Below are 28,000 nucleotides of genomic sequence, written 5' to 3'. Positions count from 1 at the left end.
TGTCAATAAGTCGTTTGTATGGTGCAGGTAGTACAAACGACAAAGTCACCACAAACAGTCCTTCTCAGGACTACACTCACCCGGATGATCATAATTTACGTACTTATGATATTATGACTGAACTCTCTTTTGTCAAAGTATCAGAGGATTTGAGTCACTACCGGTCAGCCTTTTTTCTCGCTGAATTCGGATTATTTTGGACTTTTGCGTGATAGAGAAAGTGTCTGATCTACTTTATCCGTGCTCAGGTTGCTCACAAACGAGCAGAGATGAAACTAATTGCTATATTTTGACTGAGTAAGAATCATTTTGTTAAATTATGGGGAAGAAAGTTTTGCAGCTATGTAAATGTCTGTTTAGGGAGAAGCTGAAAAGTGAAAAATTTCGAGTTCACTCGTGGTGAAATCCGAGCTTCGGGTAGCGTGACCGTTTTTCGAGGTTTTCTGCCGTTATATGGAATATTAAAAAAAAAAAACTAACCTTATATCGTTTACTTACTTACCTAGGCCTTCAAACTGACAAAGTATGAGCGAAATCATTTTTTTGACCGTGGCCACATTTTCTTAATTTTCTTCGATTTTTACTGACATTCACTCTTAAGAGCTACCCACATTACCTTTCGGTCTTGTCTTTGAGCTTGAAGCTTTGATCCGACAACGTTAATAGGACATTTTCACTATGGCGTCATTTTACTATAACTACCAGAATCTTTTTGATTTTTGTTTTCTCATGCTAATTAGAGCTATTGTTCTTTGCTGTCCACTATGATTACAAAATTTGAATTTGAAAAGGAAAACGAAATTCTGGTAGTTCTAGTAAAATAACGCCATCATGAAAATGGCCTATTGAAATAGCTGTAAACGAAAAGGCCTATTGCTGGTTGAAAACATCCAAATGACACCGCAATCTACAGTCGACTCTTGATAACTCGAACTTCGCGCTAAGTCGACCCTAAAGCGATTTCCCCTGGATTTCCGTCCTATATTTACTGTAATTATACCCTCGGTAACTTGAAGTAATATATCAAACACGAGAAAGCGTGTTTCATCAGATATCCAAACACTGAGAAGTAGGTTGAAAAAACGAGGCGCAGTCGAGTTTTTTTTAAACGACTTCGAGGTGTTTGGATATCTGATGAAACACACTTTTGAGTGTTTGATATGGCTTCTCAAGTGATCAATAATTCTTGGAGAAATTCAAGGCTAAAGTTCGCAAAATTTTATGATAATTAAGATCACATTTCCAAACCTCCTTCACGGTAGTGATTTCCTTTGTTTTCTCTTGATGAATTATTAATGAGTTTGAGAACCCCCGATAACACGAACCTCTTGCTAACTCGAAGCAATTTTCGTTTTAGGTCATTTTCTATATAATTTCACCTTCGATAACTCGAACAATGATTTTCAAGAAGTGACAGGTCAAAACAAACAGTACATTAGTTCGAATCCTTGAATTTGTTTTGAAGCAGCCGTGTATTCTTTGTGTGCTTCTGCATTACACAAAAACTGTCAGTCCTGCTCAGGTTTCGCTGGTTCAGGGTCCATTTAATTACAGTGTACTGTATCTTCATCAGGTTTTGCTGCTTAACTCCTTCTTCAAAATGTCGATAGATAGTAAAAGATTAGTTGAAAACCGTAGGGCGTAGTAACTGACTATTTCTCGAAAAAATGAATCTCATGAACTCTGTAGCAGTAGACCGACGTTGCTCTCTTTCTGAAGCTTTCAAAGTTCGTAGTACGTTGTCTTCTCCCGCTGAAATCATTTCCACTTCTTCAAGTTATAATGGTAACATTGGACGTTCTAATAGAGTAATATATACTTTTGGCCAAGCCTAAAGCTGAGCTCTATTTTTTATATAGCATTTATAGAAATCGGCTTATCGTATGAACGTAATAGCCTTACCAGTTAAATATATTTTTCGTGCATATCACGGTAGCAGACTGCCCATCAACAATAACCATAACAATGTAATATTCAGGGCAAAATTATTAAATGCCGATTTTTTTTGTCACAGAGGGCATTTTTCTTAATTTTTCTATTACCGAGGGCAAATTACTTACTCCTGATTGGTCGAGCGGCTAAAATACTCGCTCCTCATTGGCTGAACAAACAGCTCTACATTTTGTTGGTTTCTTCATTTTGTGTCCAAAAACAATGAGTTCTTCGAGGTTCTTTGGAGTTCGGCTCTTTAAGCCGAGTTGCTTGTACCTAAAATACATGGAAATCATGTGCTGCAGCTAGAAAGGAAATTCCTAAAGGTTAAGCGTGTTTCTTACAAGAAACAGCAAAAGATCTATTTGAGTCATAGCCAAAATATTGGATCGGATTGATATTTGTTTGGCTGAGAAACTGAAATCAGTTAAAGCTACTAATTGCTTTTACCTCGCCACTTCTTCTTAAAACGAATGATAAACGAGCATAACAGTTTCCTTTTGATGGTAGGAAGGACCAGGTCAAATTAAGTGAAAGAAATTGCTCCGTAATTTCCTTCTTAGGATCCACCGTTTGCTGTAGTTTTTATCGATCTATTTTCGTGTGATTTTTAAGCGGTCGAGGAAGCTTCACAACGCAGGTGATGTAATTGATGCCTAACATTAAGTTTTATTGTTGTTAGTTTGCTCCTGAATTACACTTGTATTCTCTCTTAATTACATGTGTATAATTCTACTACGAACAAATTAAATAATTTGTTTGATTGCTTGCTTGCTTACGGTGAGTTTTTACTTCTGTTTTTCGAACTTCCTTGATGCTTTTAAGAAAATTTTTCCCTCTGTTTTCTAAAAGCGTAATCGCAATTATTATCTTAGATTTACGACTTATTTTCATTTGTATTTTCAAAGTCTTCGCAAATTGCCTCCGTGGCCCAATTTTCGAAACTTTTAAAATGAACTTGAAAATTAATCCTTAATTCTAGTCGGCCTCATGCGAATAAAAATACTACCTGTTATAGAGGGGGCGTGGAAAAAATATTAAAATACTATGTACACTGTACGTAAATATTTAGGACGCGATCGGCTATTTATCGAGTTACGATAGTTTTCTTCACGCTCAGAGTGATATTTGCATAGAGTTTTGTTCAATGAACTCCTAATGATATTTAATTTTTCTGTTTTTATATATAAGCGTATATATTTTTACTTTTTAAGATGATCGAGGCGAACAGGTTTGTGAACAGTCAACGCGCGCTAGGTACCACTGTCACTGTCTAGTAAGTTTTGCTTATCAAGAAAGCCGTATGTAAACCTCACAGAAAAAGGCTACACGGACCATAAAACAGACCGCTTCAAATATATCCTGGAGTAATAACTGAAAAAAAAAAAACTGTGATAATTCATAGCAATCAGTACAGAAATAAACTAAGCAACGATCTTTGAAAAATTGGGACACATTTAATGTTTTGCGTAAGCTTAGTTTTCAATTGATGAAAGTAAAATCACACTTTAATTTTACATTCGCTTTTAACTTAATCTTTGCCGTTATATCCTATTTTTTTTAAGTATTTGGGTTTGTTTTCTGTCACGATTGTCACAAATAAGAGCCATAATTAGAAATATATGCGAAAAAACGTGTCAATAACTTATGCCAACGATACAGTGTTGCGAGACGTTTGTCTGACTGACAAATTGTCTTTATCTTAAATGAATCAAAATAGGGTGAGATTAGAAAATAAAACTCCAAGGGAAATAACAAAGATAGACCGAAAAAATGAGCTCAAAAGACTGCTTTGAAGTTAGCAGTATTTAGCTTAAGTTAAACACTGAGTAAAAGTGTCAACACGGCAAGAAAAACAATCTCTTGCAAAACAGCAAAGTTTTGTCAACAAAATCACATGAACACAAGCTTACTCGCCTCTTTGGAGAATAATCAGTCCTTTTACTCTATTGCTGATTTTTTTCGTTCGTTTTAAGAGCGGCTGCCTGTAAGAATCGAAAAACTGCATTTCAGCGACCACTTGGTAGAATTTCTGATATTTCGCCTGAAGATATCCTTGGATTAACTATTTTCGAAAGTCATATTTTAAAGTTCCAAGGTATTTCATTTTTTGAGAAAATTGCAAGAGTTTGAAATGCGGCCTAGGTGCGGTCAATGGTCGATGAAAACCGCGCAAATTTAGGTCAAAGGACGAAGCCCCGTTCACGATGTAAAATGACTCAATGAATTTGAAACTTTACACAACCCTAGATCAACCATCTCACAAGAAAATTAATACAAGTACATTCCAAACTCGCTGGCTGCTTTATAAAGCATGCAGGTTTGTGTACCGTACTCAAAAGGGCCCTGAAACTAATGCCTATTTTCATTAAAATAAAAGTGTTTCTGGTATGTAATTTTCGCTAAATTAAATCTCATATCTCGAAAGACGAAGAAAAGAACTTTATTTGTTCCAAGTTTCAAGCTCTGATTTAAACTCTTTCCCACTTAAGGAAGATTGAATATGCGTGCGATACTTGCGGCCCGCAATTCAAGTCACGAATTATGACATCTGGAGCCCGTGAATGTTTCCAAACATCACATATTGGGCCCTAAAACTAATCAGACTGACTAAAGAGAGCCATTGAATGTCGTTACAACTTCACGCCAATTTAAGTGTGTCATTGAGAAATGGGTTGACTCCGCTAGATTTTGTTGCTTGAAGGCTCTCCTTATTCCTTGGGGCATTCACTTCGGCAGCCGCGAAGAATAATGCAAATTAGTTCGTTTTCACTGGGTTGAGAAAAGGTGAGAACTTTGCAGGAGGACCCTGAAGCGAATTCAAAAGACAGGAACAATAGCCTAATTAAGCAGCCTTGAGCCGCGAAGTTGCGAGAGTATTCCTTTGTTCAGACATTTGATGGTTTTGAGTTCTTCGCAAAATATTTGAAGCTGTTATTTATATCAATAAACAAAGAGTCTTTTGAGAGCTTTAATAAGAGATCTCAAACGTGGTGTTTTGATCACTGTAATCCGAGTTTCGATATTTTTCGTCAAGGGGTGCTGGGAACAGCGAAGTTATTATGCTTAATTAAATAGGCCTTATCACGGTTTTCGACGCCATTTTGGCAAGTAGGCAAACAGGCGTGAAATAACAGCGTTTGTTTGAAAATCCGATGTCAAATAATTTTCATAAAACATCGCTTCTGAAAAATTCATGAACTGGAAACTTTTGGCACTAGGAAAAGGATTTTAAGAAAAAAAAATTGGAGGGATGTAGCTGTGCCAGAAAGCGTCCAGTCGTGTTTTGAACTTTCTATACATTTGTCTGTATAGCGAACCAGCCATGAACTGCTCTAAAAATAGCTCGCGGGAAAAAAATACAGGGAAATGTATGGAAAGTTTAAAACACGACTGGACGCTTTCTGGCACAGCTACATCCCTCCAAGTTTTTTCTTAAAATCCTTTTCCTAGTGCCAAAAGTTTCCAATTCAGGAATTTTTCAGAAGCATCGGATTTCCATACAAACACTGTTATTTTGAGCCTGTTTGCCTACTGGTCAACATGGCGTCAAAAACCGTGATAACGCCTATTTGTGCAAGGCATAATCATCTTCCCAACGCGTGTACTGTGTGGAAATCAATACCATCTGTTTAATGAAACTTTTCACAAAAAAGCCAAAACATTGATTTGTATTTCCTAAAGAAAGCGTGAAAAGGAGGAGCTGTGAAAAGAGTTATAATTGTAATTAACTGTAAGCAAACCGGCATTTGATATATTGGGCACTTTTTTTTATTACGAGTGAAGACACGGTCGATAATAATTAAGTTTATGTTTCTAAAATACTTGCTCCTAGCAAAGAGATCCCAAAATATCAAACCAAAAAAGGAATAAAAAAAGAAAACAGGGAAACTCAGCGTGGAAGTCGCATTCTGATTATACTTAATGAAACATTAACAAACAATAACATTAGCTCTTTGGCCTATGTGTCACGCGCTCTTTTTGACCTTATTTACATTTTATATACAGTGAAGTGGTTCTTTAAGTAATTTTTTAGCTGAAAAGGGAGAATCTTTTATAGAACGCTGTAAAGAAATTGGCAAATCCATGTATCCGTTTAGCGAACGGAATTTGTTTATTGATTGTTAGTTAGTTTGCAGGACGGGAAGTTGTTTTTAAAAATCTCGATCCTGAAGCGGCGCGTTGCGAGTCAATGTCATCATGGTGATTCATTTCTCTAGCTTCCCCAGGGAAAGATAAAATATCTCACCTACTTCAAAGAGTTTGCGATCTTCGGAAACATGCCTTATTGTCGGAAATTGTTCGACAAAAGAGAGAGCAATAGCTTGAATATATGAATACTTAACGACCCCAAAATATGGGTTACACACTTAAATCTATTCTGCTCTAAAATGATATAGTTATTCCGGTCAATTAGCCTACGAAACATGGGCAACAAAGTTGCATACCATTTTGATGTCGCAATAAAAAGTAGTGCAAATCAAACTTTACAGCTCCATTATCTTCTCAAATTAAGCAGTCGATCTGTAAAATGGAGAAAACGTGTGACTTTGTTCCTGCCGTGTTGTTAAGAGTGTTCGTTTTTAGCAGCGACGGCTCAAATCAATAAGCCAGTGTGACAAAACAACTGTAACTCGATATTCGCTTCGCTGATGTTGGTAACGCGCTCGTGTTCCTGGCCAGGCATTTCGGTATGAAATCCTGCGCGTATAAGGCGCTTTTAGAAACTGTAAATAGTGAAAAGTACTGCCTGCGGGCCAAGCTACGACTACCCTGGTGATGAAAACCTTGTCAAGCTAAAAGACTGTACAAGAGATGCGAGAGCCCATCTTGCTAGCTTCGTTTAATTTTGTTTGTTTGTTTTTTTTCTTCGCGAAAAAAATTCAAGTGTTAGTGTCATTTGGTTTTTTTAACTTACAGTTATACAGACCCTGGAACGTTGATTTTTTCGCGGAAAAACAAAACATCCATAACCACCATCCTCACATTAAAAATATGAAATCTGTATATTTGAGAGCATAGTAGTGAATTCCCCACCGACCACAAACCCGACCTACCCGCTCCCCCTAGCTATAAGCGTTAATAATATTCTGGTTATTGTTTACTTTCCTCGACCGTTTTCTCGCTGCTCCTGTCAGTTCCTTTAATATCAACTCCGTGAAAAAAATACTGATAACATGAAATCTGAAATTGGAAAATGAATAGGCGAAATGCGGCCGTTACCCGCTCGTGATAGTAATAAGTTAGTTTCAGTTTTCATGGCCATCACCAGACGGACAGAGAAGACTGGGAAGATTCCTATCTTCTCGGAAATTGAAAGAAACTGGCAGCAACAACGAGAAAACTGGTTTAGGAAAGTAAACAATAATACCACAACTGACGCTTATCGCCAGGGGGATGGGGGTGGGGGAGGTCGAGTTGGTCGGTGGGGAATTCACTACTCTGATATTTTCAAAGTTGCAAATTTTATATTTTTAATTTTGGGGATGGTGGTTATGGATAGATTTTCTTTCGCAAAAAATTGACGTTCCAGGATCTGCTTTACTGTAAGTCAAAAAACCAAAAACTCACACTAACACTTAAACGTCGATTTTTTTCGCGGAAAAAACCAAAGCTGGAAAGGTGGGCTCTTAGATCTCTTGTACAGTCCTTAAGCTTGACGAAGTCATTACCACCAGGGTAGTCGTAGCTTGGCCCACAAGCATTACTTTTCTAAAAGCGCCCTGAACGCCCAACTGCCTGGCCAGGATCACGTGCGCGTTCACACATCAGTGAAGTGAATATCGAGTGACAGTTGTTTTGTCACACTGGCTTATTGATTTGAGCCGTCGCTGCTAAAAAAGAGCACTCTAAACAACACGGCAGGAACATGTTTTTCTCCATTTTACTGATCGATAAAGGAGCTGTAAAGTTTGATTTGCACTACTTTTTCCTGCGACATCGAAATGTATGCAAATTTGTTGCACATGTTTCGTAGGCTAATTGACCGGAATAACTATATTATTTAGAGCAGAATAGGAAAGAAATCTGGGATTGAAAAACATTCAATGGCTGTCTTCAGTCAGTCTGATTAGTTTTAGGGCCCAATATGTGATGTTTGGAAACATTCACGGGCTCCAGATGTCAAGTGTTTGTAAATCGGTTCTCATCTCGTAATTCGTGACGTGAATTGCGAGCCGCAACGGTATCGCATGCATATTCGATCTTCCTTAAGTGGGAAAGAGTTTGAATCAGAGCTTGAAACTTAGAGCAAATAAAGTTCTTTCTTCGTCTTTCGAGATATGAGATTTAATTTAGCAAAAATTACATACCAGAAACATTTTTATTTTAATGAAAAGAGGCATTAGTTTCAGGGCCCTTTTGAGTAGGGTACACAAGTCTGCATGCTTTATAAAGCAGCCAGCGAGTTTGGAATGTTTATTGTATTAATTGTCTTGTGAGATGGTTGGTCTAGGTTTGTGTAAAGACTCAAGGTCATTGGGTTATTTTACATCGTGAACGGGGCTTCGTCCTTTGACCTAAATTTGCGCGGTTTTCATCGGCCCGTGACCGCATCTAGGCCGCATTTCAAACTCTTGCAATTTTCTCAAAAAATGAAATACCTTGGAACTTTAAAATATGACTTTCGAAAATAGTTAATCCAAGGATATCTTCAGACGAAATATCAGAAATTCCGGACCGAGTGGTCGATGAAATGCAGTTCTCGATTCTTTCCGGCAGCCGCTCTTAAAACGTTAAGTGAGGGAAAAGTTTCACTTCGTGGCGCTGAATCAGAGTAAAATTATTTCTCTTCAAGATTAGGTCGCTGTTTATGATGTGCCGCCTTAAAAAAGAGTTCATTTTTTTCTCATGCCAAGAGTCGTCTTGCTCTTTCTCCCGCTGCTGGAAGACAAACTTGACAAGATTAGAAAATAAACTCCGGTCCAAGGAAAATAATAAACATTGATGAGTTCAAAAGACTGCTCGGAAGTAAGCAGTATTCAGCTTAAGCTTAAGTTAATCTGCGTGTCAACACCGCAAGAAATCAATATCTTGCAAAACAGCAAACCAGCGACGTTTGTCAACAAAATCACATAAATATACTCGCCTCTTCTGGGAATAACCAGTCCTTTTATTCCATTACTGATATTTTCGTTCGCTTTAAAACGTTTAGTGAGCGAAACGTTTCACTTCAAGAGGAAAACTTCAACATTTCGTCGCGCCGGATGGGAGTAAAATATTTTCCCTTCAAGATTCTGATGATGTGCCAGTCGGTTTGTTTCTCCCGCCGCGACTTGTTTGGCGTCTTTCTCCCGCTGTTGGTCGCATAAATTGACTTTGTATTTTTTGCCGTCTTCATGTTTTTTTTTTTTTTTTTTTTTTTTCTATAAAACGCAGCTGGCGATGCAACTTCCCGCAGAAAATGAAAAAAAAAAAAAAAAAAAAAAAAAAAAAACGCGGGTTGCCTCACAGGTAGAGTTAGGCATTTCACAATGGCTTACAAAGAGGGACGGACGTACGTACGCCGGACGGTCGGACAGTGCCGGCTGTCATTACCAAAACCAAACGCATTCATAGCTTTACCAAAATCTCTTATCAGTCTTTAGCGTGGGCGGATCTCCGCTAAAATAGACTAATACGACAAATTTTGACCGAAAAACGCACGCGCCCTACAAATTAAAAACTTGGAAATATAAATAATCGTGTAAACAAGGCGAGTTGATAAACTTAGGCCGGTTCCAGTGGTGGTTGGACACGGTCCACAAAGCATGCTGGGGCGAGTTGTCGGTTCGAGGTCAGTTGTAACAAACCTTCGTGCTGTGCGGACCTTTAGGAATGACAAATTTTCGCTTCAAAAAGGCAGAAAATCGGTTAATTCGGCAATTTATTCGATAATTTTTCTTCGGTTACCGTTAGCGCACATCGACTGACTAATTTAACGCTCAAAACGTTGGGTTTACACGGCGATCCTAGCGATCGATCGATCGAAAGCCGGTGCAGCCGAAACTGCTCCATGTCATCAGTGTAATTACCACTTCCAAACAATTTCAAAACCAATCCTGTTGTCCTTCTATGAAATCGTACCTTTCGAATTATGATGTACGATCACGGGCTCGAAAATCTGGCAATGAAATATTCAGAGTTCATAACTACTGGAATCCAATTCTGGTGGAAATACCCGAATATTATAATACGAAATGAAGTAAACAAGGATTGCAGGGAAATGAACATTTTTACGGCCTTACTGGATAGGAATTTCGTTTAACCATTCTGTATACTGGTTTCCAATGAGACAGGGACATGGAAAACAGCTCTCACACAAGTTCAGCTTGCAAGAGTCATAGATTTTAGCCACACAGGAGTACTAAATGTATGTTTGATATAACAAGTTCTTCAATAATAATTTGTTTTATTACATCACATGTTGCATGAGGGAAATGAAAACATCAAACTGATCTTGAATGAAATAAGGCAAAAACCTTGTAAACAATGCCAAATACTCTACCTTCCTTTACTGGGCAGACCCTTACTTTGTTTAAAGGAGTCAGTGTATTTGATCAAGGTGAGGGGCCCTGGGTGCATGCTCCCTCTTTAATTATATATTTAAAAGAAAATAAGGCCTTTTAATACAAACATCAATACGCAAAAAAAAAAAAGGTTATGGAGATTATGTACATTAGTACCCTCAAACTTAGAGAGTGTGAAAGCCAAATAGTAAGGTGGTAAGGAATCACAAATGAACAATAAAAATTCAGAGTAAGTACTGATTACTCGTTTCCATAATCTAACAAACTATGATAGCACACAATATAAAAATATTGACTTCACAAAAGTCTTGCCCCCCTCCCCTCCCCCCCCCCCCTTTCCATTACTACAGTGATTCAGCCTTATGAAAAACTCCAAAAAACCTGTGAGCAATATTCTCTTTGATCTTGGAAGATTTTTAGTTCAGTACTAACAAGACAGGCTACCAGCTATCAAATCTATGTTTTTATTTTATTTTAGTAATAACAAGCACATTAATAATGAAAACTGCTGTACATATTGCACATGTAATTCATAACTTGGCAAAGGGGCACAGTATTATAGTCACACTAGATGTCCTCCTCTCCTTTACATGTACTAGTCACTTTAAATCTACAACATATCCATTATAATTATGTTATTGGATAATTTAGAGAAATATTGAAATGCAGATTGAGGGGAACTCTGCTCACAAGGCATGCCACCCACTCATAAACTAAGGGCCTGTTTACTTCGAAGTGTATTTTGTACACCAATGTGAAGGTGGATGACTCGACATAGTTTGCAGAGCATACCAGAGATTTCAGCTACAGACAATAGTCAAGTACAATTGAGATCAAACTTGGCAAAGGGGCACAGTATTATAGTCACACTAGATTTCCCCCTCTATTTAACATGTACTTCTCACTTTAAAGCCTACCACATATCCAATAATTATGTAATTGGATTGGAGAAATATTGAAATACAAATTGAGGGGAACTCTGCTCACAAGGCATGCCCCCCCCCCCCCCCCATCATAAACCAAGGGCCTGTTTGCATCGAAGTGTATTTTAGCTTATTTTGCACACCAATGTGAAGGTGGATGACTCCACATAGTTTGCAGGGCATACCAGAGATTTCAGCTACTGACAATAGTCAATTACAATAATTATTGAGATCAAACTTGGAAAAGGGGCACAGTATCATAGTCACACCAGATGTCCCCTTCTCCTTTACATGTACTTGTCACTTTAAATCTACAACATATCAAATAATTATGTAATTGGATAGGAGAAATATTGAAATACAAATTGAGGGGAACTCTGCTCACAAGGCATGCCCCCCTCCCCCCCCCCCCTCCCCATCATAAACTAAGGGCCTGTTTGCATCGAAGTGTATTTTGTACACCAATGTGAAGGTGGATGACTCGACATAGTTTGCAGAGCATACCAGAGATTTCAGCTACAGACAATAGTCAAGTACAATTGAGATCAAACTTGGCAAAGGGGCACAGTATTATAGTCACACTAGATGTCCCCCTCTCCTTAACAAGTACTTCGCACTTTAAAGCCTACCACATATCCAATAATTATGTAATTGGATTGGAGAAATATTGAAATACAAATTGAGGGGAACTCTGCTCACGAGGCATGCCCCCCCCCCCCTACCCCCCCCCATCATAAACTAAGGGCCTGTTTGCATCGAAGTGTATTTTGTACACCAATGTGAAGGTGGATGACTCCACATAGTTTGTAGAGCATACCAGAGATTTCAGCCACTGACAATAGTCAATTACAATAATTATTGAGATCAAACTTGGAAAAGGGGCACAGTATTATAGTCACACCAGATGTCCCCTTCTCCTTTACATGTACTTGTCACTTTAAATCTACAACATATCCATTATAATTATGTAATTGGATTGGAGAAATATTGAAATACAAATTGAGGGGAACTCTACTCACAAGGCATCCCCCCCCCCAACTCATAAATTAAGGACCTGTTTACATCGAAGTGTATCTTGTACACCAACGTGAAGGTGGATGACTCCACATAGTTTGCCGAGCATACCAGAGATTTCAGCTACTGACAATAGTCAAGTGCAATTGAGATCAAATTAGCATACATCTACTTTGAAGGTCATCTTGCAAATCAGCTGTCAATCCCTTTTATTAACAACACCAATCACATACAATTTATACACAATTATAAATTTATACAATAAGCACAGCGGTTATAAGTCAAATCATCAATAGAGATTTCATATATGCTTGACTTTTGATGTAAAATACATGCCTGAAGTGACTAAAGATTTTTTTTGTTTTGGAATATATGGAAATATGTACAGTCAGTTAACGCATAGAGTGTATAAATATACAGCTCAGGCATGCAAATTGTTGTACAAGCATACACGATACACTTTAAAAGTATAAGTAGAATGTAATTTCTGCACAACTGATTCTTAATTTATGGAACTAAGTCGCAAGTGTTTCGTCTTTTTAGTTATTAATTTTTCTGTGGATCTGTGCTTGTGATAATTAATATTTCAGATATTTTAGTCGACATCTACCAACAGTTCATATCCCTGAAGCCTAAACATTTTTGTCCTGAGGTGAAATAGCAGGTCATTTAGGACAGCTGGCTAGAGCTTTCACTTGAGCTTTAGCTGTAAACCTAAAGACAAATCAAGTAAGGAGGAAAACGTCACAATAAATCTTTATGTTACATCGTGACTCGCTCATTGTTTGCTTCTCACAATTGCCGAACTTTAAACGCACATAGAAGAAAAACGGTGAGAGGTGCGATGGGGTGCAATGCCTTAAAATCCAAGAGCAACTCTTTATTAAACAAATAATGTAATTTTTTTTTCTTGGAACCCCGACGATATAGCGTCAAAAAGCAAACGCATCCATTGATCATTGCACGTGGAGAAAAGCCGCCATATTGGATAAGCTTGCGAGGAAGTCGAATATTGACGACAATAACTAAGGAAATTATGGGAAAATACAATCACTGGTCACCTACATACCTCGTCACTTGTTGAATCCTTTCATTTGGAAGAAAAGCCGTCTACACGGTGAATAAAACAGTAAATAAGACGAAGCAATTAATCGCGTGAAGATCCTTCCTAAAAACGCTGGTGAAAGAATACGGTGATGTGATTGGCCAATTACTGCTACCATGATGCTCTTCGGACCGTGTCCAGCCACCACTGGGCCGGTTCCAGACTCCGCTCCACTTATGTGCCGAACCTAATTCATTTAAGTTCGACTCTGGAGCGACTTAGAAGCGACGACTGATTCAGACGGCGTACTTTCTGCCGAATCTAATTGTTGAAGAAAAGAAGTAAAAAATTTTCACCGAGACTTAAAGTCAGGGCTCCTGTTCAAACATGTGGCTGATCTGGTCTAGCTATCGCTAAATAACAATACAATAACTGAATAAGAGAAACCAAACTTTATCGGTGACTTTCAATTACTTTTCCCGATAGTTTTAGCTTTAAATTCTACATTTCGGGTCAGGATGAAAACAGGAGGTAAAACAGATTTATGCCGAAGGAATTTTCTCTAAATAAATCACAAAGCCTAGCGAATTGAAGCCCAAAGACGAGACTCAAGAGAATTCAAGCGACAGTCACGCTTGAACTTACTTCACGGTTAAAACTGCATGATTGACTTGTCACGGTATGGAGCTTTGAGCCAATCACAAGCGCCGGTAAACAATGAGTAATTTATGCATTAGGTTCGGCACATGAGAGGAGCGGCGTCTGAATCAGCTGCCGCTCCAGTGTCGCATAATGCGGCAGACCCTGTCGAACTCAACAATGTTTGCCGTACCAAACTGATTCAGACGCCGCTCTTTTGCCGGACTTAATTCATCAATTAGGCTCGGCACATGAGTGGAGCGGCGTCTGGATCAGGCCTTAATGCGCTTTATTGAAGGTTAAATATCACAGCAATATAAATGCACCATAATATTTATCGAATCAATCTATAAAATTAAGCACATATTTACCATGTTTTTTTTTTTACCTAAACAGTTTGCCTGAGACTTTCTGGAACGAATGAAGGTGAGTAAGACTCTCTGTTGCTGTTTCTGTACTTTGTTATTGTGCTAATTGTACGCAAAGAAAGAAATTAGAACAGAATCTCTACAATAATGGCTGTGATTACATTTAAGCAAAACACAGTGTTACTTTGGTATACCTAACACTATATTAAGGCTATTTATGGAAGTAACTAGTCACACTTAGGGGGAGATGTGTTTCAAATCCCAAATAGTTTTATGAAAAATAAAATAAAATAAAATAAAATAAATCAATAAAATAAAAACAATTGTATTAAAACCTCCAGATGTGGTCATGGGACTTTTCTACCGAACCGGTTGCAAATCAATAAGAAAGTATAACGTTTTTGGGTTTTAATAACGATGCCACCACAATGGAGATGGAGAAGGCTACTTGTGTCCAACATATAACCAAGTCATTATTAATAAAATGCGTTATAGTGAGCTTCTAAAGGCCAGTTCTTTCATCAACACTCAATACTAACCCCTTCAGATATCAAAGGCTTGTCCTCGGAACTAATCTGGCCTGATTCGTTTGCGCATGATAATTCAGGCTTCTAATTTACTTGAAATCTATTAGAAAACAAGGACTTTGAGAAACGTACTTTGGCTTGAAATAAATTTTGGGCTTGTCGATGTCTCTATACAGACAATTTAGGGAGAGGTCTAAAAGCACTACATGTACGTCTGGTTGCAATTCTCTTGCTCATGCACTTTACCCTTCCCTAATTATTTCTTAATTTTTTGCGCCTGTTTATTGAAACTTGAATTTTTTGGGTTTTTTTAAGGCAGTTTTTCTAGGTACAAGTTTGGCCCATTGTATTGAATTACATAATGGGATTCTGAATCACGATTTCCATTATTCATTTTAATGCCTGAGATACACAAAAAGAAAACTAATTAAAAAAATCTGACATATGGTCTATAAATATCCTGTCTCAGTCGCTAAAGCATAATTCATTGTATCACACTTAATTCACGTTATTGTAAGGGAGTAGGAAAAAAAAACATGGTCATGGTCATGGTCTTGGTCACTTTCGTTATTAATCAAACAACCAGTCCTAAGTTGCAACAATAGGCTAATTTATAGCTTGCATTGTAAGCAATGCAATTGGACAGCTTGTTACAAGTTAACTGTCCGAGATTCTGATGTCCAGCAGTTAATATTAATTGATCTGTTCATGCATCTGCTGAAGATATGACTAGTTCTGCTCTACTCTTTTATTAGGAGTGTTTTGTTCTATTATGGCACTGAGAATTAGATTAGGTGTAAACTTTGGGTAAGAGCTAGGATTTCGGAAAAAAAATTATGACTTTTATACTTTTAAGATGGCTCGATTCTGGCCGGGACTTTTTTTTCCGATTATTTATGGACTCCGACCGGGCCAAAATCAAGACTTCTTAACCTCATGGTCAACCAATAAACCGTATATATCTTTACTTAAGAGTAGATTATACGATTGGATTTTAGATTTAATAGATACATCTGAATATACTATCCTTAAGTATGCCCAGTTCTTTTTAACTTATTTCATGTTAGGTATTAGTTGTAATAATATATTCTAATCAGTGTAGTTTTAGATCATTTTTTAAGAATACAAATCAGAGAAATAATATTACGTTTCGATATCATCATGATATCATTTTCAAGTGAATAAATAAAAAAAATGTCGCGTTAAGTATTTTTAGAACAATATACAAGAAAAAACTCGCTTGAAATTCATGGAGTTCCTGCGAACGCTTATAGCAGCACCGAAGAGGTATTTTTAAAGCTAGGTGAAGCCTTACATGTGCCGATTAAAGCGGAGGACATCGAGATTTCGCACAAGCTAAAGGCTCGTAACTCTCCAATAATCGCTAAATTCGTCAGCCACAAGGTGAAATCTAATTTATACAAGGAGCGTGTTAAGTTAAAGAATCTGAAAGTATCTGATCTCTTTCCAACAACGAGTTACGCCTCCTCAATCGGCGGAGAGAATCGTCTTTTTCTAAATGAAAATCTTACAGCATATCGTCGAAGTATCGTGAAGAGAGCTAATGACATGAGAAAGGAGGGACTATTACTTAGTGTGTGGACTATGAACGGAAAGGTATTTGTAAAAACGTCACCCTCAGGAGCACCGGTAAGAATTTACTGTGTAGAGGACTTGGATAATCTTTAAGTTTTATGGAGGGAAGATCTTGCTATAAGGACGCAGAGGGACACTCCTAATTAGAATTGATTATCTTTTTTTTTTTTTCTATTTGTTTGTTTTCCTAAGGTCAGTGGTCGTAAATCGAAATTTTATTTATTTATTTATTTATTTTTTTTTTATTCATTGCTGCAGCTTTGGTATTTATGAATCCGATTGAGCATGAAAAAATGCAAATGTTTGTCGCTCAATGTTCGTGGTCTTAGGGACCCAACAAAGAGAAGGAGCATATTCTCTTATTTAAAAGATCAGGGAGCCTCTTTCAATTTTTTACAAGAAACCTATTCAGAGGTTAACGATGAATCTGTTTGGAAAAATGAATGGGGAGGGCAAATTGTTTTTTCTCATGGGAGCCGACATAGCAAAGGAGTGTGCATTTTGATTAACCCATCAGTGAATACAAAAATAGAGTTTTCTTTTTCTGACACCCATGGTAGAATAGCCTTAATTACAGTGAGCTTCACATGTTTTAGGCTGTCATTGTGTAACATTTATGCCCCAAACAATCCAAACGAGCAATTGCAATTTATACAAGAGCTTAATAATTGTTTGATCGACAAATCAGAACTTACAACGCTAATTATAGGGGGAGACTGGAACTGTACCTTGACAAAAAAAGACAAAAAAGGTGGATTGGCATGGAAAGCTACGAACTTTAGAAATGCAATTTTGATAACAATGGATATGTTTGATCTCATTGATATTCAAAGGGAACGATATCCCAACACAAACAAATTTTCTTATACATCAAAAGCTTTGAATGTAAAATCAAGGATTGATTTCTTTTTAATATCGAAAGAGCTGAAAAAGTGTGTTAAAACAGTAGATATCCAGGCTTCAATCGCTCCAGATCACAAAACAGTCTACTTGTCACTAGATCTGCCAAAAAACACCTCGAGGGGGCCGGGGTTTTGGAAATTTAATAACACACTGCTGGACGACAAGGAATATGTTGAAAACATACGGAAGATATACCCGAAGTTACGAGAGAAACTTAAAAACGTGGAAGACAAACGGTTATTCTGGGAACTGTTAAAAATGGAGATCAGATCGGTCACCATTGCGTTCACAAAAGGAAAGTGTAAATTAATAAATAAGCGAGAATCTGAAGTAACGAAACTATTAGATGATTTAGACGTGAAAATTTGCCAAAGCAATGACCTACAAAACATAGATAGTGAATTAAAAATATATGAGGACTTAAAAAAGGAACTCCAAACGATATACGAAAACAAAGGTAAAGCGGCAATGTTTCGGTCCAAATGCCGGTGGTTAGAAAAAGGAGAACGTCCGACTTCTTATTTCTTCAATCTGGAGAAAACAAATTATAACAAGAAGACAATCTCCGAGCTTGAATTGGAAAACGGAGAATTTATATACAACGAGAAAGAGATTTTGTCGGCAATAGAAGATTTCTACAGAGACCTTTACACATCAAAGATATCGGGAGCGCAGTCTGAGTTCGATCACTTCACTCAAAATTTAACGACACCCCAATAACTGAATGATGAACGAGATGAACTGGAAGGAATCCTAACATTTGAAGAATGTAAAGATACATTAAAGTCCTTTAGCAACGGAAAATCGCCTGGTGAATATGGATTTACAGTCGAATTTTACAGATGCTTTTTTGATATCCTAGGAAACGATCTGGTGGATTCTTTGAACACTGCTCATGAGAAAGGTCAATTATCCATTTCCCAGCGTAGAGGTGTGATAATTTTAATTCCAAAAGAGGAGGAATCCTTGGCAAATCTTAAAAATTGGAGACCAATCACCCTCTTAAATGTGGATTATAAAGTAGCAGCAAAGGCTATAGCTAAGAGAATTGAACCTTTATTACCTAAGTTGATACACTCGGACCAAACAGGGTTTGTAAAAGGTCGATACATCGGAGAGAATATAAGACTTATTAGTGATTTAATGGAACAAACAAAAAGGGATCAAACTACAGGGATTCTCCTTTCATTAGACTTTCGCAAAGCCTTTGATACTTTAGAATGGTCACTGATACAACATGCTGTCAGGATTTATAACTTTGGGACAAACTTAAGGAGGTGGGTAGAGGTCTTCTACAAAGACATTGAAAGCGCAATCCTAAACAATGGTTCCGCTACTAACTGGATTAAACCCTCCGTGGGTGTGAGGCAAGGCTGCCCTTTATCTCCTTTTCTCTTTATTCTGACGGCAGAACTAATGTCCAACAAAATTAGACAGTCTGACAATGTGAAAGGCATCAACCTCTGTAATCACGAAGTTAAATTGAGCCAGTTTGCAGACGACACTAATCTTTTCTGTGCAGACGTGGGTTCGGTTGAGGAGGCATTGATTATTTTAGGAGAATTTGGGAAAATATCTGGCTTACGTTTAAACATTGAAAAAACAAAGGCTATGTGGTTAGGCAAGTGGGCTAATAATCGTAATAAACCATTAAGTCTTAAGTGGGTTCATTGCCCGACCAGATTCCTTGGAATATATTTATCGTATGATTCTAAAGGTAATGATGAACTAAATTTTAAAATTAAAATCCAAAAACTCCAAACGAATCTTGATATTTGGAGATCCAGAGACTTATCACTGTTTGGAAGGGTTCTAATAATTAAAGCACTAGGGATCTCGTCTCTTGTTTACTCTATATCCAATATAGACGTTCCAAACGATGTCATAGATAATGTTAAAAGACGCCTTTTCTGGTTCTTATGGAAAAATAAGCGTGACAAAATTAGAAGAGCTGGACTTTACCAGGAATATGTCAAAGGTGGACTACGTATGGTTGATGTTGAGACAATGATAAAATCGTTACGTTTAGCTTGGATTCCTAGGCTTTTAAACTGTCAAAATCAGAATTGGAAGACGTTACCAGACTATTGTTTTAGAAAGAGAGGAGGTCTGAGATTCCTTCTTAACTGCAATTACAATGTCAAGTATTTACTCGATCTACCAAGGTTCTACAGAGAAATGCTCGAGTTTTTTAGGGAGCTAAGAACTCTTTATTCTACCAGGGACTTTCATGACACAATTTTGTTCAACAACAAGGATATCCTAACTGGTGGTGAACCCTTTTTTATTAAAGAGTGGTTCTTGAAAGGAGTACGAGAAATCAAAGACCTACTGAGAAGCGATGGTAGTTTCTTATCTTTCAATGACTTTCGAAGGAAATATGGCTTAACTAACACTAACTTTCTCCAATTCTATCAGGTCGTTAACGCTATACCAAAACACCTGGTCTCAAAATCAATATCAATGCAATATTCCGCCTTGGCTCATATCAACGATGTAACTTCTTTTCATCTTGGAAATGAGGTACGAATCAACCTTATGGAAGCGAAGGCGAAAGATTTCTATTGGCTCATAATTAATAAAACGTATAACGACAAGCATTCTGGTCCACAACGTTGGGACACTACTCTCAATTTAGATGAAGAAAAATGGAGTGACATTTTCAGTTCCGTTCGGGATATCAGCAAGGAAAATAAAATGAAAGAATTTCACTTCAAGTTTATACACAGAATTATCGTTACGAAGAAAGAACTTCACAAATTCGGAATTAAAACAGATAATGAATGTATTTACTGCGGGGATCAAGACTCTATTGACCATACTTTCCTTGAATGCCACTTCACTCAGCGCTTCACTAGAACTTGTTTGTCTTGGTTTAATGATAACAATAACACAAACTTTACTCCAAACAAAGAAGAACTCTTATTTGGAATCTTTAATAACTCCATGCCATTATTAAAGAAATTCAATTACACACTCTTATTCATCAAGCGACATATATACACCAGGAAACTTAACGAAGAAGCATTGCTTCTCTCCGACTTTATAAAAAAAATTAAATTTAAATACCGCATTGAAAAATTTCAAAGTTAATTTTTGCTGTCGAAAAACAATATGCTCCTTCTTTTACCTACATTAGCTTCAGCTAATTTCTTAAGTAATAGCTGCCGCGCTAATGCAACGGCTTATGCAGTTTTGATTTTGTGTGTACGTGTGTTTAGTATCTGCGTTTAAAATAAACTTCTGTCATATAGAATAGTATAGCCTGCGAGCAAGCCCCCCACCCCCAAGCTAGAGAGCTTGCTCGCAGGCTAAGAATTGTAATACGGTAATATATTATCACAACTTTGTAATAATAGTAGCATTGTAGTTGTTGTATTATTATTTTTTTTTCTTTTCTTTAACTATTTGAAAAGTGTAATAAGTATTTATGTAGTGAAATAAAGTTCTTCTTCATTAAAAAAATAAATAAATAAAAAGAAATATTGTTTTCAGCCAAAGCACCCACGGATGAGTCGAGTCACTATGCAAAAGATTGAGATGAAACGAATACAGTAACATTAATTCGGAGCTGAGGTGCTTCTTCAAAGTGTGAAAGAAAAATGTTGTTGTCGTCTTCGGAACAAATAAAATATTTTTCTATTCAAAAGTTATCTTGTCAATGTGTTCGTAACAAACGTCCTTTCCTGACTACACCGCCCTACAGTGATCACCACTGATCAAATTCAGTGTCGAACCGCCGCAAAACTGTTTCGGATAAGTACAGAATTCTCATTTATTTGCCGTTTCAATTATACAAATCTATTTAATTATTAAGTCACTGTTTAAGAAATGTAACTTTTTCAAAATAAACGATATTTTCTAAAAAAAAAAAAAGAAAAAAAAAAAGTATTTTTTGGTATATAATAACGTAACACTTTATCTCTTCACTTGAAAATGATATCATGATGAGATCGAAACGTAGTATAATTTCCTTGATTTTTATTCGAAAATAATATATACTGCCTAGATTTATTCCCTGACTGCAAAGTTGTTTAATTTTATTGATAAACGATTTGATTGGACTTGGCCCACATGCTGATAATGATCCAACTCTTGTTGTACTACCATTTTTAAATATTGACCAGTACAACATTTTTCTCAGTGATATTTAACATAATTTAACTGTTTTCTCTCCTTTGATGAAATAGGTTGCCGTTCTTTTGCCGTAAGTTGTACTGGTAAGTATTTACCCATTCTCCGACCACTCTTTTGTTTATAATTGCATATAAACATAGACTTAACCGTGGTGAAGGTGCTAGGCAGGTTGTACATAAGCAAGTTTCCATGACAATAGGCCACTTCCCTTAAGGGATCCCATGATTTCGTTTGTCTTAGAATGCTAGTTGTGATGTTCCCATCTAAAATAACTAGGCGGTAATGTTGTCAATACAATAAAAATAATTTGATTTTCGCATTGATTTATAAATATTGCAAACTTTATCTTAAGTGACCGTAATGGATGTTTTTAAAATTGTATGATAAAGATATTTTAAAATTCGACTTTCAGAGACCAACATCAAAGGAATGTCTAAAAAGGGCTTAGTTTTGCGCACAAAAAAGTTAAGCATAATTGATTAACATTTAGTGAAGGCCATGTAAGTGTTGAAGACTTAACGAGGCTCGCAGCGCTTTTTTGGACTTAGGGTGGAAGTTTTGAAATTACAATCTCGCATACAAGATAAACTTCGATCTCCTTCATACTGAATCATCATTTCAACATATGATCAACGGAGCTCATAACCTCTCATTTTAAACATTGTCGATTATCTGGAAATCTAGTCAGACACTTTATGACGAAACTTCAGGGATTTAAACTACTCAATCTAGACAACTTGTAGGCGACCAAAATAAAAACTTATCTCGCTCTCTTATTAGTTAATGTAAAAAAATGAGACTTTCTATTGGTTAAAATGTGACAGATTGAAGTTTCACAAAACGTTGCATATTAAATCTCTTTGGAATCGCTGAAAGAGTTTGATGTCTGTCTTTTTATTGACTATGGAAATTACCCAATGAGCGCGCGAGCATTTCTGCAGTTATTGTAAAAATTAGAATATCAGCCCCGTTCTCGGGCCTGTTACAATTAAAGCCGCCAACAGCTTGTCTGACAGTTGCTTTTTAGCGGGATTTATTCAATGTTCAGTCAACTCCCTTTATTGCGAACACCCTCGAGACCGCGAGTTAGCGTCCGTAATAGCGAAAGTCCGTTATGGCGGAAATTTATTTCAGTCAAACTTCTGTAGTATATTTTTGCCGGGGATTTAGCTGCTGTCCGTACTATCGGGGTGTCTGCAAGGCGAGAGTTGACTGTAATCAGCCTGGAGGAACAAAGGAAAATGACCCATGTGAAAAATAAGAGATGATAGATAGCCAATGAAAGGTGCAGGGCCGATTTGGCTTTTAAACGTCCATTATCCAACAAGCGCGAGTGTAATGACTGTTTTATTAAGAACAACCAAGACATAGTGTTACATCCTGCTGATATTATATTGCCAGAAAGACCAGAAAGTGATTTAGTGGCCGCTGTTTCTCAGGCATGTTATAATGACTGATATGTCATGGCCGCTGAGCCAAAGATCTGGCATTGAATTTTCCAATGATTCAGTTTTTTTCAATAGGACGTTATTTGCACTATTTCATGACTCCTTACTTCATCTTTGTTCGGGATATGCTGAGCTACCTGGCCCTCCTGGGACTACACTTCGCAATTTGTCTTGAGCCTTCCCAGCTTTCATTCAGTGGTCTAGAGTGGGCCATTTTGGTTTTTCTTTTGGGACGGCTCTTGATGGAATTAAAGCAGTTATTTGACTTAGCACGTGCCGAACGTAACAAGGAAAATCAACGATTCCATGAGGAAAAAGTTACACAAGATGCCGTAAGGAAGTATCTCAGGTACTTTTTATTATGCTACTATCCTTTGTATTAATTTCGCCTTTTTTGGCGCATTAGTGAGATAAAGCTCACCAGAGTTGTGGCGGACTATCACTGACTCACTAGGGCTCTGAATGTAACAGTCTTAATCATTAATCTTCCAAGCAAATACTAATACGAAAATCATTTTCTTTTTTGAATTTAGATATAACTACAGATCAGTACGTAAAGACGACCGGTCGCCGGCCTTAAGAGCACTCAAGAACTATCTCAGGTACGTAGCCTTAACTTGTCGTTTATTTTCAAACCTCCCTATTCAATTTCAGAATTTAATTTAGGTGTACGTAGTGCAATTGAATTTAAGTTTACCTTTGACCATTTATGTTGTACTGAATTTACATCAAAAGAGCCCTTGAAGGGGCTATAGAATACTCCGGCTGTGTAGGCGGTCTTTCTGTACTTGCAAAAACTGTCAAATTTATGGAAAATTTTCAATATTTATTCTATCTGTACCACGTCAGCGGGGTAGCCGTTACAATGAGGTGGGCTTCACTTTAGAGATTGGCCGCTTTTACAATAATTGAGACATGTGAAGAAAGCAAGTTACGCGAACTTCATTTCAATTTGTGCTTAAAATTATCGTGACAAAAAAAGAGCTTTTTAGGTTTAAAACGTGAAGGCGGTGATTGTATTTAATGTGGTGAAGCAGATTCAATTCAATACAATTTTATAAATTGTCACTTCGCTGTGTCTAACGCAGAAGGTGTTGCAAATGGTTTAACTCAGCTCACAATTCAGCTTTTCGTATGCGGGGGGTATTGAGTAGTTGTTCTTTTGCTAATTGTTCTGTAAAACTAGAGTCATGACGAATTATCTAAAATATAGAATTACGTATTATCGGCGGGATGTAAGTCTGCTTAATGTATTAAAATAGTACAACGGAATGCAATGTATTGTGCAAAACTCATTTTATTTATTTATTTATTTATTTATGTATTTATTCATACATTCATTCATTCATTCATTCATTCATTCATTTATTTATTTTTTTATTTATTTATTTATTTATTTATTTATTTATTTATTTATTTATTTATTATTGAAATGCAAGTGTTTGATTTGTTTTGTTTTTATGCATGAATCTTGATGTCCAATGAGAAAACAAATGAAAAACCACGCGTGGTTTGGATGTTTGATCCAATACACGTGACGAATTAAGCCATCTTCTATTGGCACGCGAACTAATTAATTATTATTGAGTTAATACAGTATAGAAAGTTGATGGGTTAATTCATAAACTCCAAAAAAAGGAGATTTAAATCTTGACATAGTCTCACAGTTTCTAATATCTAATAAGGGAAGATTTTGTAAAACAGTTTAGAATAAACATTGGCGATATAAAAACATGACGTTTCGGCGACGACATGTCACCATTATCAAATGCAAATTGTTTTAAAAATGATAACGTTATTTGAGCAATTTAACATGTTGAAGAAATGCCGTGGAAAGTTTGAGTGCCTTATTTATAAGACCCTCCTTATTAAGAAAAAGAGACCGACTTTAAACATTCAAACAGACTCCATTTCATCATAACTGTTCACTTAGTGATGTACATTCTTTTATCTTCCGTCTCAATTGATTCTAATATATTTTCACGCTTTCATTTCTTTATATAACGTCACCATTTTTGTAATACTTTGCGTTTAATAATGGTGACATGTCGTCGCCGAAACGTTATGTTTATCTGTCGCTACTGTTTATTCTAAAATGGTTCTAGTATCATTGATTAAATTGTTCAAGTCCTTAACGGCACGAAAAGCCGGGTGGATCTTTTCAAATCAATATTTCGCATGAAAGGTTTGCTTCGATTCCAATCATACTACACCACCTTTTCAACCTATGATCAAATTATATAGTTGTGTTGGTTTTTTTAGCAACAGCTGTTCCCATAGCCGCGGTGAAGCAAAGCACGTCATCTTAAATAACTTTGGTTATCTCGAAATCTAGTCAAACACTTTACAACGAATCTTTCAGGATTTAAACTACTCAACCTAGACAACTTGTGGGCGAAATTAGAAAAAAATCTGTGAAAGCGTTTTCAAGTAAATAAAGAATCATTTTTTATCGGCTGATTTTAGTTGTTGCCACATTTAGTTTTCTTAAAATCGCAAGAAAAATAAAACTTCTAACTTTTCATTTCGGGCTAAAGGTCTTTAATCACAGCAAAGCATTCTAAAAGTATCCTGAGCTTCTTAGGTGGCTGCGATGTCAAGTTATTTGACATCGAAACATTTGTAATTTGAATAAATCAAAATATTTCAAAACTGCCCTTACAGATTTTACTTGTCAATTCTGGGACGTTAGAAAAACCATTTGTATTGATGTTCCAGCAAGTTTAAGGTTTTAGAACCATTCTGGGTGCTAGAGAAGAAGCCTGAAACTCGGTCAGGTTTCAGTCCCTGGTCTCTTTGTCTGAACATGAGTTTTATTTTGTTTTTCCTGGTCTATTTAACTGATATTCTCGTGCGAAGAAAGGAAAATTATTACTTACAGATATTAACACTAAACGATAAAAGCACAAAAATGTTTAGTGGGGGGTTAGAGTTAAGTAAAATACGGCGGCTTATGAGGTCCAGGCTTTCGCTAGATCAAAATATAACGGTACAGTTTTGTGCGTGTGGAAAGTGGCAAAATTACTGCATAGAATTGAAATGCAAGTAAATGAGCCCGATTAAGGCAAGAAAGATTAATTCGACTTTTTTATTGATATTATTGAGATATTTTATATTTCGTCGTAAATACAAAGTTAAATCGTAGAACTATCAAGCATTCTAAAAATACATAGTTTTGGAGGTTTAGTGTTAAAAGGGGATATGTGAAGACCGTCATTTTCCTATAGAACTGAAGTGCTTAAGATTAGGGTCCGTTTGATTGACCCTATTCCGGAATAAAAATACATACAATGACAAGAAATCCGGCCTCAACAACATGGCGCTTGAATTATCTTGTATCAGTGAAGGTTTGCAGAAATGTCTTCCCAAATTTACTTTAAAAGAGAAATCTAGCGGTTATATTCTGCTCTTTCTTATTCCGGAATAAGGCAATCGAACGCAACCTTAAAAACATTGCTATGGACCAAATTGATAACAGAGAACAATGTTGACTTCGTTTTATTATGTTTTCCCTTACAGTAATCGCTGGAACACTTTCGACGTCCTTATTCTTATCATATTTTTCTGTGTGACATTGCCAGTGAGAATATTTACTTGGGAGGTGTCTGAATCAGTGACGAACAATCGTGTCCTAGTGGTAGCTGGCTATTTATACGGCTTCAACACCATGTTCCTTACCGTCAGAGTTTTTGGTCAAATCTTGGAGACATTTAAAGGGATTGGCGCTATTCAGATTGCCTTGTTTCAAATCATCAGAGCTGTTATTGTAGTGGTAGTGCATTTTATTGCAATTACGTTGGCTTTTTCAAGCACACTGACTAAAGTGTATGTGGCCGAGTCTTCTATGGAAGGAGAGGATAGCCCTGAGACAACGTAGGTGGAAAAGTTTGTTGTGTTAAATTAATCCGTCATGTATTTTCTCTAATATAGTGTTCTTTTCCCAAACTTTGATTTTATTGCTTGATTTTATTGGTCAGCGGTATGTTGCCCCCCCACCCCCCCCCCCCCAACCCTCCCCCATCATCCCTTCCCCTTATCAGTTGCGAATCATTAACGCATCTCTTGATGAGTTACTTCACTGGAAGAACCACATTGACAGTGTTTTAGTGCTGTTGCTGTTGTCGTTGTTAATTTTTTTTTTTAACAAAACAAGCCCATGGCCCGACTTTCAACACGCATACGAACTTCTCTCGCTTTTGTTAGTCTTGTTCTCTACTAGGTTATTATTCTTTTTAGTTATCATTTGAAATTAGATGAGACACAAAGGTCGATCCCTGGTTGACCACCATCATCGTCAAAGAGAGAGACATACCTATTTTGTTCTTTTCGTTTCATTAATGTAAGATCTGGATTTGTCGAAATTTGTTTCTTTGCCCGGCAATGAATAGTTCCGATCCATTTTTTTCTGGCTGGTTAATCCCAGTTGCAGTATCAACTATAATGTGAGACTGATAAATTAATTATGGCTGAACCTTTTCTCTTCTCTCTTAGTATTTGCCACGAAACAGGAATAAAATGGTGCGTGTAGTAACTGTTAAGTTAGCTTATTGTACCATTTATAATCATCAAAAGCTATATTTATTCTGTTGTGATTATGAGGCAAGAAAGGTCTTAATTGGATGAAATGCTGGACTCACATTCATTGATATTGAACAAAAAAGATTTTTTTCAATACGAAATTATATGACAGAAGGTTTTTGGAACCTTAGTGCCTAGATCCCCACATGTATGAAGAGCCAAATTTTTGCTGGATTGATCAGTTGTTAAGGCCACAAGTTGAGTTAAATCTGTGTCTAGTGGACACAACGGGTAGAAACACATACACTGTGGTAAAAGAAAAAAATATTGATAACCTTAACAACAACTGGGAGTCAAAGTGACTAATAAGGGAAATAATATATGATGCGAGCGGCACAATAATCTTTCAATTATAAGACTGTGCAGTGCTCTACCAACTAAGC

The 28,000-nt window shown here is 36.8% G+C and overlaps 1 protein-coding gene across 1 annotated transcript in view; it reads left to right on the top strand.

The window, feature by feature from the left end:
* The window catches only part of LOC146451193 (transient-receptor-potential-like protein), a 72,398-nt gene that overhangs the window by 22,132 nt on the left and 22,266 nt on the right, over nucleotides 1–28,000 (top strand). Inside the window, exons 8-13 of the mRNA XM_085099486.1 lie at nucleotides 14,457–14,486; nucleotides 21,645–21,674; nucleotides 23,115–23,388; nucleotides 23,573–23,641; nucleotides 26,559–26,912; nucleotides 27,531–27,557. Coding sequence (XP_084955612.1) covers nucleotides 14,457–14,486; nucleotides 21,645–21,674; nucleotides 23,115–23,388; nucleotides 23,573–23,641; nucleotides 26,559–26,912; nucleotides 27,531–27,557 — 784 coding nt within the window. The remainder of the gene's footprint in view (nucleotides 1–14,456; nucleotides 14,487–21,644; nucleotides 21,675–23,114; nucleotides 23,389–23,572; nucleotides 23,642–26,558; nucleotides 26,913–27,530; nucleotides 27,558–28,000) is intronic.

This window comes from Pavona decussata, unplaced genomic scaffold (assembly GCF_977016875.1).
Source record: "Pavona decussata unplaced genomic scaffold, jaPavDecu1.1 SCAFFOLD_394, whole genome shotgun sequence".
Classification (NCBI taxonomy): Eukaryota; Metazoa; Cnidaria; class Anthozoa; order Scleractinia; family Agariciidae; genus Pavona; species Pavona decussata.
Note: the sequence above shows the minus strand (reverse complement) of the source record. Positions and strands in the feature narration are given on the sequence as shown.